The sequence below is a fragment of the Parasteatoda tepidariorum genome, chromosome 1 (assembly GCF_982258835.1).
Source record: "Parasteatoda tepidariorum strain Cologne lab strain chromosome 1, Ptep-v5.0, whole genome shotgun sequence".
NCBI classification, from domain to species: Eukaryota; Metazoa; Arthropoda; class Arachnida; order Araneae; family Theridiidae; genus Parasteatoda; species Parasteatoda tepidariorum.
The window spans coordinates 127,510,818-127,529,254 of NC_141755.1; the positions used below are offsets into that span (position 1 = coordinate 127,510,818).

At 30.2% G+C, this 18,437-nt stretch overlaps 1 protein-coding gene across 8 annotated transcripts in view; it reads left to right on the forward strand.

The window, feature by feature from the left end:
- LOC147816916 (coatomer subunit gamma-2-like) overlaps nt 1–18,437 on the forward strand; it is a 104,825-nt gene that overhangs the window by 69,317 nt on the left and 17,071 nt on the right. For 5 of the 8 annotated variants that reach the window (XM_087152597.1, XM_087152592.1, XM_087152598.1 and 2 more), the window contains 5 exons: nt 807–937; nt 6,250–6,372; nt 9,202–9,354; nt 10,828–10,920; nt 16,699–16,867. Coding sequence is in view for 1 of the 8 variants with exons in the window: in XM_087152599.1 (XP_087008725.1) it covers nt 10,911–10,920 (10 nt within the window). In the remaining 7 variants the exon portion in view is untranslated. Of the gene's footprint in view, nt 1–806; nt 958–6,249; nt 6,373–9,201; nt 9,355–10,827; nt 10,921–16,698; nt 16,868–18,437 lie in introns of all 8 variants that reach the window. The other 3 variants (XM_087152594.1, XM_087152596.1, XM_087152599.1) reach the window with 3 other exon arrangements.

Sequence of the window (18,437 nt, forward strand, 5' to 3'; positions counted from 1 at the left end):
CATTTCTCAATTGCTGCCACTAATTGCAGTTCCGTTTTTATCGATATCACTTTAGCTCCTGCAACCATCTCTTTTAGCGAGAACTCCACAACATTTTCACCAACTAATGCATGAAACATCTTGTTTGAGGCATTTTTGCCTAATTGCACTATTTTCTTCGTCGTTTTTATGATTTACTGCTTTTCTTCTTTAAGCAAAATAAATTCCAATTTTTTTTAAAATCTCAGTAAGATTTCTGAGCAATATATTAGTGGCTAGTTTTAAAACATTCCCTGACCTGATATTATTTGCGTTATAAAAATAGCATTTGTGACGGTACCAGTAAAATTAAACGATGTATCGAGGTTCGACTGTATTGTATTCTTATTTGAAAAACTTATCTTTAGATAGTTTGAACAACCATTTTTCAAGTGTTATATTTTGTAGAGTGTGACACTATTAGTGATAATGAAGTATTAATTGTTTAAAGTTTAAAAAAATTAGGGTATGTTCATATTTTGTATAATACCAGGGTATTTGGGGGCAAAAGCCCCCTAAACCAGTGTTTATACAGAGAAATATTGGTAGTTTATAAATTTAGGGATAACAAAGTTGTCATTTTGAATTCTTTTTCAAACACATTCTTTAAATTCGTTTCAATCTTATGCTTGACTATGAAGTCTATTTGTTATACAATTATTTATTTAATGGGATTGTTTTATTGTTATAGCCTGGTTTTATTTTGAAGTTATTATTTTTATTTTAAAAAATGGGTTTTAAACAAAATATGTTATAACAAATTTTTAACAATGTTTGCATATTTCTAGAATTATGAAACTGTTTTGGAAGCTACATTTGATAAGGATAAGAAGACAATGATTGAAAATCTGATTGAAAGGACCAAAATGCAGTTGATGTAGAAAATTCATTGAACAAACCTGGAAGTGATGAAGCAAAAGTAAAATTGAATTTTACATGGTATTTTTTTTTCTTCTTCATGCTGTATTATTAATTTAGCATTTTTGTCGTAAATTTATTCGCCACATGACAGTGCTATTTACTGAGCAAATTTTCTAGCCATTTTCGATTTATTACCTTTTTGTATTGAATCTGATTTTCTATGTTTTATGTAATTTTTCATGATTTTTTTTGTTAAACGGATATTTACACAAAACATGATGGCATTCCAGGATGTATCCTGTATTGCATTCATGTTTCTTTTATTCTATTTTAATTTAATTTCAATTCCCTAATATTTTTGTATATTTTTAAATAAGTAATATTTGAGTGATATTAGTGATTTTTTGTTAGTGAATGAATTTAGTGATATATGAGTCTTTTTTGCAACCGTCGTTGAATTGCTAACCCAATTTTGGGTTTAAGACTACTAATGTTCAACTTCGTAGCCTTGTAATTTTGAGCACACTTTTTTGATGGAATCAACCCGCATTTGCCTTACATGGAGAGGAAAACCTCGAAAATCTCCCAGGGTTAGCCTAACAGCAAGGAGACTCTAACCCATGATCCGTCGTCTACCACTGAAGATAATTTGCGTCGGCACTGTGGTCGGTGTGAGCTGGATGCGGACTGCCATCTCTGGAATTTGAACCCTATTCGCCCAATTAAAAGACGAACTCTATCCCCTGGACTCTTGAGAGCGTTATTGATGATTTGATATCGTCATGATCTAGATTATATTCACTCTTTGAACCAAAATAAATGCGATAAGTTTTACTTCACACGCTTAGTTTTTGTTCTGTTTCATTTTAAAGGCTTTATTTGAATAATTTGTGTTTTGGGATACAGACCCTTAAAATCTAACAAATGAATTATTTTTCCATCTTGCCTGATTTTTGATGTTCCTTTGCATGCCATGCAAAATAAGGCTGGAGGATTATATTGGTTTTTAACAGTCATGGTCAATATTAATTTCGAACAGTTTCCCACTCCCCCGGAAATTTACTGTTTAATTTATTTAATGCTAATCCCATACATTTCACTAGTAGATGATAAATCTGTGTTACCATTTATCACATTGTTTTAATACTACCAAACACCAAGGTACAACACAAGCGTGGGACTGATCACAAAGACACGGTTCGTAGTAGAACACCCAAAAGAGCGTTTTATGTAATTTGTGTTGAATTTACGAGGAAATCTCAATTAACAAGTTTTGTTGTTGTTGTTTTTTTAACTTACACATTTTTGTGGTTTATTTTGGATTGCTTCAAATTTGTAAAGATTGGTGGAAAACTGACACCATAGTTAATTGGAAGGGATGTAAATTTTATTATTTGTGTTCAACTTTCTTCAGTATTGCTCATTAGACATCAGGTCCAATTGTATCTCAGAAAAATAGAATTTCAGATTCTGCTTCAAATGAATTGTTTAAGTTGTGTTTAATTGATAAAATGTATGATTATTAAAATTGAGTCGATTTAAAAATAGCTCTCACATGTTTTAATCCCTATCAACTCGTTTTAGATGGATGAAATAACTTTTTTTCAAAATCAATTTTGAACGTTTGAAATTATAACTGATTTGTGCATTAGCCTTAAGATAGGAAAGAAATGACTTGAATGATTGTGAATTGAAACTAACTCTGGTTATTTAATTAGTGGAGTTGACCCACTATACAAAACCTTCAACTCTAACTTCTAAATTACGAATTGATTTGTCAGATTTTGATGAAGCTTTATTCTTTCTTAAGATAAAAGAACACATTCAAAATTTTATTATGCAAATGAGTTCGTGAATTATAGCACCACAAATTTCGATCAGAAACTAATAGAAAATAATGATTCAACTTACATGCTGCTGTTATTTTTTTAAAGGAAAAGCAGTATACTTAGTAGTAAGTTGGCAATTTCTGGTTATATATAACATTTAAGGTATAGTTAAACAAAAAAACTGAAGGTTAGTCTGTCTTCCCCTCAGGAATTGCTTAAAAATATTTGTCTGCCTCTGAATCTTCCTTAACTTAACTCGTTAAACACTAGATGAAATAAAATAAATGTTATGACACTAGTGGGCTTTTGAATTTTAAGCAGGTTAGAGATATTAATTTATGAGTCATCTTTATTGTAGTAATAGTTATTATTGTAATTGAGGCAATCAGACAATTTGGAGCATGTCAAACAGTAGATGAAATAAATAATGTGACACTAGTTAGCTTTAGAATTTTCAGCTGGTTAGAGATGCTAATTTATGAGTCATCTTTACTGTAGTAATAATTATTATTGTAATTGAAGCAATCAATCAATTTGGAGCGCGTTAAACGCTAGATAAAATAAATAATATGACACTAGTGGGCTTTTGAATTTTCAGCAGGTTAGAGATGTTAATTTATAATTCATCTTTACTGTTGTAATAATTATTATTGTAATTGAGGCAATCAGACAATTTTATAAACAGAGATTTATGACGTGGGTGGCTGCCTGGTAGTAGGATTTACTGTGTCAATCTTAATAAATTCAAATTGTCTGTGATTCTTACACAGTCAGACAGTCTATTATTGTAAAAATTATGTTTAATCGAACATGTTTCGTCACTTTCCATTTACTTATTGGTGTCTGCTGATTGGTAAACAAATTTTATTGAAGACCTGAAAAAATGATCTCATATAAGGTAGATAATAATTCTACACATAAAAAATGCTTAAAGTTTACCATCTTGGTTAAATTCGTTACACTTTTAAATGAATGGAATAATTAAAATTCAGCAAATGGAATAAGCCCCTATACAGTCGATAAACAAGCAACTAGTGTTTTTGGAAATAAGAATTTTTTGTTTTTAAATTTTTCTTGGTCTTTAAAATTCTCCATTTTTTTAAAATTCCAGTTAATTGAAAGTTCTTATTTAGAAATTTTGAAAGTCATCACTTTTCATTTACTTATTGATGCCTGCTGATTGGTAAACAAATTTTGTTAAAGACCTGGAAAAAATAGAAATCGAGGAAGTTTTTAAAAAAAATGAGATGAAAACTAATCAGCTGTAATGCTACGGTGGATCTAAAAACATTGACTATCCTTGATTTACCATGGTGCGTAGAATTTTTTAAAAGTACTTAAAGGTGCTTATTTTAGAGTTTTGTATTTTAAAAGCCCGTAAAGATGCTTTTTTTTCATAGTGTGTTTTTAAAAACTGCTTAATTTTTCCTTTTCAAAATTGACTTTTTTTTCTTTACCATGTCCATTTTCGACACAGAAGCGTGCTTTTCACAATGTTCTATCCAACGTTTTCACTATTCATTCAACCACAATCCATTTCGGCGTAGCGCCGGTTCATAGCTTATGAAAGTGCCAATCATTTTACGTGTTTGATGACCCGTCTACTGAGCTGGGTTCGGTGAGATTCTCTGCGATGCATTTTGTAAGATATTCTCAATTTCATTTTCCACCTTCTGATATAGAACCAAAAAATCTCTTGATCATTTTATAATGGCTAATATATTCAAGAAAAGAGTTCTTTGTCTGAAACTAGTTATTTTATCATGTAGAGTCTTTGAAAATTATTTTGCATTTTGTTAATGTAGATATTACTTCTGAATGCTTAAAAAGTACTTAAAAGGTGTTCATTTTTTGTTGAAAGATTTGGCTACACACCATGTTTTCTATATTGTTTTAGAAAAATTTTAAGAAAATTTTTTCGAATCAGAAGAGTGAAGAAACTACAAACAAATATTGTCGACCTTACTGTTTAGAATTGGGCCCACCGGGGCATAAGGCATTGAAGAGACCCTTGAAATCTTACTTTTTATGAATTGTATTTAAAAGAAAACTAAGAATAAACAACATTGTCTTGTATATTTTTTAAATTAAATATATTTTATTTTATAAAGTGTAAATTTCTTTTTCTGCAAATAGTGATTGATTATAACACCGATAATTTGAATAGTTTATCACCTGGAAAACTTATAAAGGCGCATCTATGTTCAATGAAGTTTCTGGTACTCAACATTCCCTTACTGTTCAATTTGCACCTGCAAGGTTCATACGTACCTTTAAAATAAATTAATGTGAGCGAGTTTTATGTTAAATCATAATGCAATAAAAAAGCTTGACCACCATCAACTCTGTTTAGTGTTTAAAATTAGTTAAATAAAGTAACTACACAGCACTGTGATACTACATCAACTTTTAAACTGGTTTAGGTTTAGTGTGAATTGAAAAATGTTTTAATAACTGTTAAGTTTGACGAAATATTGCATACCATTCTGTTTTTTTTCTTGATTTGTTATACCTTTTTATGTTTTGTTAATTTAATTATTTCACTTAGCTTCGATGACTTTGAAAAACTATTTAATTATTTAAGGACTGCAACTAATTAGAATCTCAATTTTTTTAAAAATTATGCTTAGTTCTTACCTGTCAAGTCTCCTGTTTTTTAACAAAGGCAAAAGTTTTTTAACAAAGTATCTTCTGTTTTCCAGTATGTTCTCAAATTTTTTGCCGTATTTGTTGAAGAAATTAAAAAAAAAATTTTACATTTTGCTGATAAATATCTGCTGATGGCAAAAGTACTTCTCTATACAATAGATAGTACTATTGCCAGTACTGCAGTATGTTGAGTGTTAATAGTTTAAGTAAAAATATCCTCAGTGATAAACGGATCATGGGTTAGAGTCCCTTTGCTAGCAGGCTAACCGTGGGATGGTTTCGTGGTTTTCCTCTTCATGTAATGCAAATTCGGGTTAATTCCACCAAAAAGTCCTGAACAAAGGCAAATTTCTCCTTACACTTGGTCCAGGAGTTCCCTTGTCTTCTAGATTGTGTTCAAAATTACAAGGGTATGGAGTTGAACATTAGTAGTCGTAAACCCAAAAAATTGGGTCGGCTGTTCAACGACAGTTATAAAATAGAATAGTTTAAGTAATTATAAATAATGGTTTAAAAATATTCTTTAGATTAGGATTTATATCCATATTTTTTATCAGGCTAAATGTAAGTGCTTATATTATTTCCAATTTTGAATTTCTCTTTTTGACTTACATGATTTAAAACTTTACTTGTAGGTTAAAAAATGCCGTTAGTAAAATCTCCGTTATTTTATTTCTCCAATGTTGGCACGTTTAAAAATACTTTATTTCATGTTTTTGAGGTGATCAAAATGTGTTTAAATTGGTTTAAAATTATTGCATGCTTAAAAATTCTTCATTTCATGTATGTTCAGTTTTTTAGTTCGATTTCAAACAATATGACATGTTATAGAGGCCCAAAACATGTCTGCTCCCTGATTGTAGAGTTTTTAATGAGAAATGTTATATTTCAGATTCTTCTTAAGCAGAGTGTAGATGACATGAGAGAATGGCAGTCAATTCTGAAGTAGAGTATGATAATTCTTTTCATTTCCTGATGAGTGGGAGGAAAAATTTTACACAGACATGGAATGCAAGTAATGCTTTCAGTATTTCATTTGAACACTTCCTTTATATATTTAATTTCAGAATGAATTTTTGTAATAAGTGCATAAAATTAGGTAATGAATAGCTCCAACATGTATAATTAATTCGTGAATGATATCAGGGAAGTTTGTTGAAAATTCAAAATACACGTGTACAGTGTACCATGAAGGACCACCTCAGAAAGAAAGATAAGATACCATGAAGGACCATCTCTGTGTAGTGACTACTTCTATTGACGACCACTTTTGGGTAGCACGGAATTCTTTCCAAAATGTTGAAGAAAACCTCAGGAGAGACCACCTCTCCCAGCGACTGAGCCCACCTCCGCACCAAATGTGGAAAAGGTCAAATAAGAAAACACAAAAAATGCAAAAATAAAAAATATTAACAAAGCAAATAAGTAAATTCAAATGCAATCACAAAAGTTTTGAGTGGCTCTTATTTATAGAACACTTTTTGACAATCTCCGAGAGAGATTGACAACCTAGTGTTACAATCAAAGTGTAGGGGAGAGTGGGGTCAATTGTAACAGGGTACGATTGTAACAGAGCAAAAATTTCGAGTGTCGGGTTCTAGATTTGGTTCCTAGGTGGCGCGCAAGGTGTATTTAATAAATCTACATGTACACCCCTGATGGCAATCATTTTTATGTACTTTTGAAAGAGTTAGATCACAAAAGATATTTTCACGCCACGCAAGTACTTTTTTTGATATTAGAATATTATATTGTAACAAAGTAATTTTGTTTAAACAAATAAAAATTAGTAACCGAATATGTAAGTGGACACCTTAATTAACATTTCAATAAAAAAAAAATTAGTTTTGCTAATTAACTAGCATTGTTTTTAACAAATGAAGCTGAAATGGCGTCTTGCGGACAATTGTAACAATAAGTAAAGGGACGATTGTAACAGCTGAAAATAAATAATCTTATGTTTACAAACCATTACTTAAGTCTTTAAGAACCACCAATAGTTTCCTATATCATTTATATTATGTTGCATGTGCATTATTTTATTTGTCACCTTTCACAGCATAAATTAAAATTTTTAACCCCTTAAAGTTAAAAGCTTAACCCTTTAGGTCTCTGCTCATTATTATTTTTACTCCTAAAATATCACTACTATTTTGATCAATAAAGAAATATATCACAACTATGATACTATGTATAATTAACTATGTTTTAGTTGAATTTATGAACTGTTACAATTGTCCCCGTAAGTGGGGGCAATTGTAACAAGTGCTCGACTGTCAAAAATTGTTAATAACTAATATAATAACATTTAAAATTAGGTATTTATTTATTTTTCTAGTAGAGGATAGTCTACTTTACTCGTCTGTCAATTAATACTAATAATATATTGGATTTTTTGTTAGTTAAAAATAGTTAAGTAAAAAATGTTACAATTGACCCCACTCTCCCCTACTAAAGACAATGCTATCGATAATTTTAGAGTTAAAAGTTAACTTAGAAAAAAAAGTTTTTTAGAAAGAAACTAAGCATCTCAAACAAACCTCTCATTTTTAAAGTAAATTAACTTTTGTGATATAAAACTAAATGCAAATTTATACAAAAAAACATCATTATTTATTAATTTAATATGGTTCTATTAATAATAATTGATAAATTTGTTTTTACGTATAATTTTATCAGTAAAGGGTCGTTTTTATTGACTTTTAATCATTCATCTGGTTTTCATGACGCCAACAGAAGTTCCACATTAACTAAAATAACATTAACTAAAATTTAAATAGTTTGCGAAAAATCATGTTAACGACCCACTTCCATTAACGACCATTTTACTGTGGAACAGATAATGGTTGTTCCCGAAAGGTTTCACTGTATAATAATAGCCTATATATGAGGTTGTCGTGAGGAACCAATATTTATGAAGAAATATTTGTTGAAGTTGGAGGTAGGTAATATTAATAGAATCCCGAAAAGGATGATTAAAACTTGTTTGTTCCTGAGTGCTGGAAGAAATATGTTGTAGGTAAATCTGTTTGTCCAGTAGTCCTGAAATTGTTTCTTCTTCTTCTCATTGGCACGACAGCCCAGGATGGGCCCTGGCCTTCTCAACAAGCCTATGCCAAAACATTCTTCCCTTAGTAAAGGTTCTCCAGTTTATTATCCTTAAAACTGGTAGGTCATTTTCAAGACAGTCTAAAAATCTTAGGCTTGGTCGTCCTCTTTTTCTTGTACCTGTTGGCCTGGCACTGAAAACTTTTTTGGTTGTCCTGCTATCCTCCATGAGTACCAAGCACGCTTGGGAGCTAAACACTGGGGGTTCCGCGTTCGGTTGACCACCTGACTGGAACATCTGCTCCTGCACCTCAGAGCCCAAGGTCAAGAAAACTGAAATGGGCACAGTAGGCCTTGGCCCGCAAGGGCTATCGCGCCGCTGAGTTTTTGAGGATTCCATCAAAGTAGAAATTAATCTTCATTTTTAATATACACATATTTTACTAAATATTAAATTTTGAAAAATGGCCCACGGGGGTGTGACTGCAGGATATCTGTGTCCCTCAGCAAATCAAAAAATGAGAGTGTCATGCATGGGTCATTTTCAAAATTGAGTACCACTTGAGAAATTGAAGAATAAATAAACAAAATTTGTTAAACAAGTATAAATTTTAAAAATAATGAATCGTGCTTAAATCTTCCGTATTATTTTGGTGTTTTTCACACAGTTTATTTTTTGAAATTTTTTTATTGTTATATTTTGTCATATTCCTGCACAATTTAGTTTAATGTAATTTTATTTGTTAAAATTTGTTTACTTTAATACCTTTAAAAAACTCATTCCAATTTATTGTAGGTTCTTCAACCGGATGCCGTGACGAGAGCAACCGAATTCATTCCTGAAATTATTGAATACGTCAAGAAGATCATCGACAATGGATTTGCGATCTTTTTTGTTCGATTTCATTTTAAAGGAATATCTGTTATATGAATTGATAATTTCCGTTAGGTATGAATCTCTGTTTATTTTGACACTATAAAACTTTATGATATGCCGGATCACTTTTATGCCTGAAGCATTTGGTGATTTGAAGAAGTTGTAAGAAGGAGAGGGTTTGTGTCATTAATTGTTTTTTTTTTCTTTTATGGTATTTTGAGCATGTGATGTCAAAGTTCATTTTTGTTTTATTGATCAATGCAAATGGATATATTAATATTTATAACGCATAGCTGTAAGCAGGGCCCATTGCCTCAGCTGGTTTGAGCATTTTGCTAATACCACAAAAGTTATTGGCTCGTTATCACGTGTCCCATGTGTGAGTGTTATAATCACAAACCCGTGATGGCTCAGGGGATAGAGTATTCGTCTTCCTGTGAGGTGAACCGGGTTTGAATACCAGCTCTGACTGGTCATCATATTTTAATCATCTGCCCATGTTTTAAACGTCATCGTCTAACCTTTTTTGGTAGTTCTATTTTAACTCTTCAGGATTTGTTATGTGACTCTCATCATCCTAACATTTTTGCGTTTCTACGCGTAATTGGTCTTTTATACTGTGTATAACTGTTTTATCCTATTCACAATTTTATCTGATTTTATTCATCTTTGAATGCAATTGTTTTATAATGCTTTACTACATTTACATTTTATCTGATTTTACTCACTTTTGTCTGTCACGTTGTATCTAGTTTTATAAATTCCGTGTGACTTTTAATGAAGAAAACTTACAATATACATTGACCTTTATTTTAAAACAGTTTGTTTGGCGCAGCATGTCCTTCGTTGGACTTTGTGCCATTAAACCCCACATTCAATTAATCAACCCAGCTCTGACTGGTTGATGCGAATTCTGCATTCGCACTAACCACAGTGATGATGTAAAATATCCTCAGTGGTAGACAGATCATAGGTTAGAGTTCCCTTGCCGTCAGGCTAACTGTGGGAGTTTTCCGTGGTTTTCTTCTCCATGTAACGCAAATGCTGGTTAGTTCCATCAGAAAGTCCTTCACGAAGGCAAAATTTCTCCCACTACTCAAGCCAGGAGTACCCTTATCTTCTGGGTTGGGTTCAAAATGACAAGGCTACGTACATTGAACATAAGTAGTCGTAAACCCGAAAATTGGGTTGACTGTTCAACAAATGTTATAAAATATAAAAATGAATAACATCGCATTATGGACTTATTTGGATACATATGCGTTTATATTTTGAAGAACGAACAATACGCGTAGCTGAAATTTTAAGAATGGAATAAAATGCTATTCCATTTTTAAATTCTGTGTTTAAGAAATGTTACTTTCTTAAATACGCATTTTCAGCTTTGTCCAATATCAACTGGGCAGAATCGACTGACGATAAGGATTTTACGCAATGTTAAACAAACTATACTAAAGTCAAAGTTAATAATTTTCTTTAGTAACGTTTTTACCATCATTTAGGTTGATGGGGAAAAATTTAATAGTTTGGGGACTTTTTTTTTAGGTCAATTGAGCATTGGAACTGAAAGGCTGAATGAGAAGTGATTTTGCTGTTTGGAAATCTTCAAAACCTTCTTGGGATTCCCCATGGGGAAAAGTAGGTTCAGTTCTTTTTTAAATATACCTCATTCTTTTCTATTAATTAAATATTTGAGACTAGGAGGCTTCGCCCCCTGCTCGCTGGCGCTCGCCAACCCCCGGAACTGCTTTCGCAGTTCATTTCGGATTGCTTCACAATCCGATGCTCGCTTTGCTCGCTCATTGGATACGTTCTTAACGTCTAGTTTTTGTATACTTTTTTGAATACTGAAGTTCCAAAATCTTTTCACTGTAGAAAATTCTAAACCTGTACATTTCAATATTAATTTGAAATTGCAAACAGTTCACATATTTTTCTTAATCACACTATTCTAAATTTCAGTTGTTGAGAAAACTAACTGTTGTAAGTTTTGTTTTAAAGTCTTTCCCACCAGAGGGCTAAAGCCATGTGTTGTAAAACAATATGAAATAGTAGTCTGCCACTGAACGCCGGATGTAAAGCATCGGCTTCGATGAAGATAATTTTGTATTTTTAATTCTCTGAAGGGCGCCACCCTAATAATATGGAATTTGTAAAATAAATGTATATATTTTTGATAGTTGATGAAGCCCATCATTTTGTGTTTTCATCCGTGTTCAGAAGCAGAACAACTATAAGTTTTTATTTTATCACAAAAATATAAAATGTATAAAAAACAAAGAAAAAGAGTAAGAAAATGAGTATAGTCATAGAAAAAATTTAAATTATAATATAATATTTATCAGTTAAAATAAAGCTCTTTGTTCAAGTCGTTGCTAACAATTCAAATTTCTCCGAGGCAATTCTAAAGTATAAATTAAGGTAGTATTGTTAAGTTGAAACACAATAATTTTAGTTTTGATGTCAACAATACAATTCAATTTTTCACAAAAACGATTGTTTCCATTGTTAAATTCAATGTCAACAATTCAAATTTTTCTGAGGCAACTCTTAACCTCTAAATATTATTTTTTTTATGCACACATTTCTAAATGTCAGTATTCAACCACAAAACAACTTAGTCCTCAAATTTAGCATGAAGTTGTAAAATGTAATGAAAGAGGGTCATAGCAATAATGAAAGTAAAGTAAAGTTAGTACTGTAAAATTGAAACAATATTTTTAATCAATGAGCCAAGTTCTTCAAGAAGCAGTTGTAGAAGTAGGTTGCTTATTTAAAACTTTTTATAGAAATTCTTTAAAAACACAATTGTTAATTTAGGCATTTGGCGATACAACACTTATAAAATTGAAGGATTTGTTACGTCAAGCGCTCAGGTATCATAATTTTGATCTAGTTGCGCTTCTATGTCATTTTGATTTATGTTGCTAAGTTAACTTTCAAAAAATTCTATGGCTGGCAGCAGCATTTTTATTTTTTAAGTTTTTTATTTTTATTTCTTTTAGAATTCGTTATTTTTTTTAGAGAAATGTTTTTTAACCTAACAGAATTCTTTGCCGACTGTTTTCTCTATAAATGAAGAAAATGAAGTAAATATTTAAGTGATGTGAAAAGAATCTTATTTAGTTGTACAAAGTACTTCAGCCAAAATTTGGGAGCCACGTAAGAGAATTATATATATTAGATCAGAAACACATCATTAAAAGGCAGACTACTTTGGTGTTTTCAAAACTAAGCAAAACAAAGCAAACGTTGCCACCGGCGGAAAAGAAATACAGCCAAAATTTGGGAGCCACGTAAGAGAATTATATATATTAGATTAATACCCAGGGACTAATATAGGGACTAATATAGGGACTAATATAATAATATATCTATGTTAATACCTTATTAATAAGTGAAAGAGTGAAATAATTATGAATATCAAATTACCTCATTGTTTTTTCCTTGATGTAAGTGTTTGATCAGCGCTAAATAAAAGATTTAAAAGATAACTCGTCTTGTTTTAACAAGTTTTGGTCTATCAGCAGTAGGAATAGAAGATGTAAGAAAATACCTTTTTTATTAAGTCTATAACTTTCCTTAATCTTTTTAAATAGAATAATAAAGCTGGATTGACTTAAAACCAAATTCTAAAAGCAAAAGTGAGCATGAGCTTTGTTTTAATTTTTTTAAATAAAATTAATGGCTTAAAAATAATTATGAAATTCTATCAAAATATTTGACTTACATGTATCATAAAAAAAATTTTAAAGATTAAAAACGATGAGTAAAAGCAAATAAAAGTAGTAGTATAATTTAGTAAAATAAAGTTTTAAATTATTTTTAAAAAAATGTATGTTTGATTTCTGGCTCTTCGTCTAATTTATTTATTTAAAATAATAAAGTTGTTTAGACTAAGAGTAACAATATAATTGTAATGACTAATAGAATTAATGAACATAAATAATAAATTTAGTTTAAAAATATGCGGAATTCAGAAGTATTTAAATTCCATGCATTTAAAGAAACTTTTTAAAAAAAATTAAAATTAATAGTACTAATATTGTAAGGACACAAGAGGATGGAAGGAAACACCATCACGAAGAGCTCACTATTTTAATTATGCATTCACACATCCATTCTACAATAATGAGTGAGAACATAACTAAAATAGAAAGTATTTTAAAGTTTTACCCATTAAACTGATTGGGGGAAAAAGGAACCAGGGTAGGTTCGGGTAGCTCAGCTTGCGTCATCTCACTAGGTAAGACTCAGATCGAAGACTATTGTTTTACGGATAGAGATGTAGCGCCATCTGTTGCTAGGAATTAACTATCCGTTACAATATTAAATTATTAAAAAAAAACTTCTTTTAAATCGTCAAAACATTGCTTAACTTTTATTTTAAAGAAAAAAGTTTAGCAGTTTTAACTATTCTCAAAATGATTTTGCCAAAAAAAACTTTAAAAAAAAAACTTTGCATTCTTTAAAAAAATTAAAGCAAACTGTGTTTTAATTTTAATGAAAATTTAAACAGCTTAATATCTTTAAAATTTAAAACAAAAAATAGCTAGAAAACCTAACAAAATACAATTAAATTAAATATTGAACGATTTAAAAAAAAAAGAAACAGTGGTTTGTAAAAACATGATATTTATTTTTGTTTCCTGATATTTCTTGAAAACTTGATATTTCTGAGTAATAACTGAATATCAAATACGAAAATATAGGTTTTGTTTAAGTTTTTATAAGTAAAAACGACTAAAGATTTATAGATTGAACAATAATAACATTCTATCATTATCTACTTACGTGCCATTGAAAGAATTAAAAAAATAAAGGAATTAAAAGCTAAAAATTTTTTATAAAACAGTAAAAATTATTTAAATAAAAATTATTGCCACTAAATTGTACTGCTTGAAGTAAAAAAAAAAGATTTAAAAAAATTCTTTATTTTATACTTAAATTTTATATTTATAATTTTTTTTTATATATAAATAGATTGAGTTCATAGCAAAATAATACCTAGCAATCACAAAGTAACAGAAGTCTCACTGAAAATAAGCTTCTAGGAATGTAAAATCCAGAGGAAAGCAAATCCTAAAAGAAAAAAATTCATTGCTTTCTACATTCTGACGCTGATGCTTGCACGGAACTTCGACTTCTGATTCTAATTTTTCTCCTTGCCATTCAACATCACACACCAAACACTGTCTTCATAGCGAGACAAAATAAATCTTGATGAAATCAAAATTGCCTTCGTCGCGTATGTTAACAGCATTTGCGTAGGCATGTTAAATTGCTTCAGCCTTCTTATATCAGGAATGAGATTTTTCAGCTTTCTTTACTTTTGTGTCTCGAATATCAGCCTTTTTATCAAAAACTCCGATTATTTAAAAGTTTCACATTTTTTTAAAAAAAAATGTTTAAATAAATATTTCGCTTTTTCGAAAAATTTAGCAGTTGAAATAAAAGAATTATATTTATTTTCAATTTTCAACGATAAACAGAAAATTCAACCTACATATCTGTCAATCCTTCCACATTTTTACATTTTAGCTATTTTCGCCGCTTTTACGCACAGAAGATATAATTTTCCTCATTTTTACCCGTCTGCCAGATAGTTCGTATTTTCGTAATTCAAACGTCACTTCTTCAAACAAGCTTTTTAAAAGTCTCAATCCCGGAATTTGCTAACATTTTGATTCTTTTTCACGCGATTTTAATATACTACAATATGATTCTTACTTACGAGATTTAAAAATCCAATATCACTATTTGTATTTACGCGTTTTTAAAAACCTATGTTACGATTCGTATTCACACGAGTTTAAAATCAATTATCGCGATTCTTGTAAGAAGTAGGTTTTTTTTAAATTAGTTACTCTAAATGTGACTGTTTTTCAATCAACAATTATTAGTATATATAGACATATTCAAAACTTACATTCTGTGCTTGCAAAGAAGAATGTGACAAAGGCAGGTAAAGAATGAGAAAATAGGATTTGTGAAAAGATGTTTGAAGATGGGCTAACGACTAAGTTAATCACAAATCTGTTTCCCCTCATTCACAAGCTGCATTGTGAGAAATTTGACCTTGTTAAAGGATTTTTTGCTTGTTTTGTAAAACATAAAGCGTTTGCAGCAAATAAAGCAAAAAAGAAAAAAAAGATGTAGCAAACAAAGCAATCACTTAAAAAATTTTTAAATTTTTTGTGGAAAAAGAGTTGATTAACTCAGCATCGAAATTTAAGAAATAATGCTGCTGTTATTTATGCTATAAAATGCGAAATTCTTATCATATGAAAAATAATTATCTAAACAGTTGCTGATTATCATGTAATTTTTTCAAACTAAAATAGCAATTTTTGTTGTTTGTTATCTTAAATTGTCAGGAATTTATTATTAAACGATTGCACACGCATAAAATTTACTCACGTGGAAAGTCAGCTTTTTTGCCTTTTGGCTAATCTCATCCCTGAAAGTACTAAAATTATTCCTAGCATAGAAGTTTTCCTCTTTTTGTAGTCTCTGCTTTAATCTTCTGCATAAACACTTGTCAGTAACTTTATAAGCTAAAAGTATTTAATATTCGTTCTGCTTAGTATGCATTGCTTATTTTATCTCTTCCTTTTAATGAAATTTCTTTTCTTACTTAACAGCTCTAGTCATCCAATTTTTTTTTCAAGAATATGTTTGATATTGTTTCTTAGAGAGCTAGTTATACAATCTTCAAGAATTGTAAAAGCACAAAAAAAACTATGCATTGTATTCTACTCTTCAACGCTGATCCTAGCACAAAGTCATTGACTTCTGATTCAATTCTCTTTTTGCCATTCAACATCTTCGTAGCTAGATGAAATCAAAATTTTCTACGTCAGCGGGGGCAAAGATCCTCGCATGTTATATCGCTAAATCACAAATCAGAATTCCGATGCTTGTAAGAAACAACCGCAACTATATAGCCATGACGATTTGTCCATTAAATTGATAGTTTGCGATTTATGGCCCAGTCCTAATCATTGCTTTTCTATTCGCTGATCTATATCGATTTTCTATTCGCTGATTATTTTAAATCTATGTTGTTATTTTAAATCTATTAACGTATTGTTTTAAAGGAGGATCTGTTTTTCCTAAAAAAAAAGGGACACTGAAATTTGATTGTCCGAGATCCTCAGAACCCATAGTTTATAAAATCTAGCAGAATCACTACAAAATATGCTTTTCTTCCATGTCAATTATAAAACGAAAAGAAAAAAAAAATTCAAACGTATTTTTTCCGTTTAGTTTTCTCAGAATTATTTATCCCATAATATTAAAATATTGCATGTTATAATGATGTGCTATTAATGCAATCTTTCTTCAAAATATATTTTCCTGCATATAGTAACAAAATAATTGAAAAACTCTTTAAGAAAAGCACTCTTGTTTTAGTTTGACTAAACGAACACCTTGTCAGATCAAGTGTTGGAGAACGTTTATGTTCAGGTTGATCCCAGTGAAGGTTTTGAAGTGGTTTGTTACTCTCCTTGTTCAAAATTACAGTACAGTGCTCCTGGTGCAGCATATGCCTGCATCAGCTTACCCAATGATCCTTTAGTTGGTAAGTTTTATTTAATTCCCAATGTTCTTGGATCTGCATGCTATGCATAATTTGTACACGGTAAGAACTCCCCCCACCACAAAGTCTGAGGCCATCTGCTACTATGGAAACAAGAGTAGTGCATTTCAGGGAGATTAGCTTCACTTCCCCATAGGGTTAACACAGAAGAAAAAGATACCCTTTCTCTTGCTGACCAGAGCTAAAACCTGTTCTAAACAGTGACCCCACAACCCTACTTAAAATAATTATACCTCATTACCATAGATACCGCCATATGCTCCAGACGAATGGCTAGGAGATTTCTTACTTTTGGCAAACTATATGCAGTGGTGGTAAATATTACAATTCCATAGTCTATTACAGTCTTACGGTTAAGCTCTAAAAATTATGGTTTTCAGGAGTTTACGTAATCTTATTCTTAAAAAAAACTTAAAAACTTCGAAAAAAAACATATTCTTTAAAATAAGTTTTTTTCCCTTAACTACCAATAACTAATCTAATCAAGTTCTAACTAAACAATAATTTTTTTCTACTCGTTTAACAATTTAAAAATTTTTTTTCAAAAAATAGAAAATAGATTTCATAGAAATAAAAACATAACTGCCAACTCTACTGGATTTTCCAGTAGACTGCTGGATTTTTCCAGTTTCTCCTGGTCAACTGGATTATTTAAAATTCTAATCGTTTTTGCACATCTTTGAAAATTTCCTGAAATTGAGTAAGTTTCCTGAAAAAAAGCCCTATTTAAATAAAAATTTTGCACAGAATATTGCTTGCTTGAATATTTAAATAAGTATAACATAATGAAGTATAATAAGGATGAAGATTCTCTTTTTAAATTAATTAAAAAATTCTTTCAACCATCTTTGAATTAAATGCTTTTTAATATTCAAAATTATGAATAAGCATAATACATAGCATTTCAAGTATGTTTAATGTCAATCATAACTGTAAAATATTGCAGTTGTTCTATCTTGATGACTATGAAAAATCCCTAAAATTCCTTATGTGTAAAATATTTAGTACATTATGCAACAATTATCATGAAATTTGTATTTCGTAAAACATACCGAGTTTTTTTTTCCTATTAATGTTGACAGCTATGTAAAGAAAAGAAATCTCATCTTTTCCCCCTTCCAACAAGATAGTCTAAAATTTATCTTCTCTCATGTTAGAAAAGCAAAAAGACATAAAAACGAATCTTAAATGTTGAATTCTAATTTGAGCAATCAAACAAAGAACAAATCTTAAATGTTGTTCTAATTTAACTAAAAAAATAGAACATTGATTCTAAGTAATGAATTTAATTTTAGAATGAAACATAAAGTTTCAGTAATGTATAATTTTTAATTTAATACTCTTATCTAAATGTTACAAGGTTGCCACTCTGTAGGGACAACAAGGAAAACCTGGAAAATACAGGAAATTTAAAAATTACCTGAAATAACAGGAAGAAATGCAGGAGGATTTTTATTTTTTCTTCACAAACTGGGAAAAGCAAGGAATTTCAGTTCTAATTTTCGTCTTTTTCAAAATGCTGCCCACTTAAAGTGTAATCCATGGGTTATTT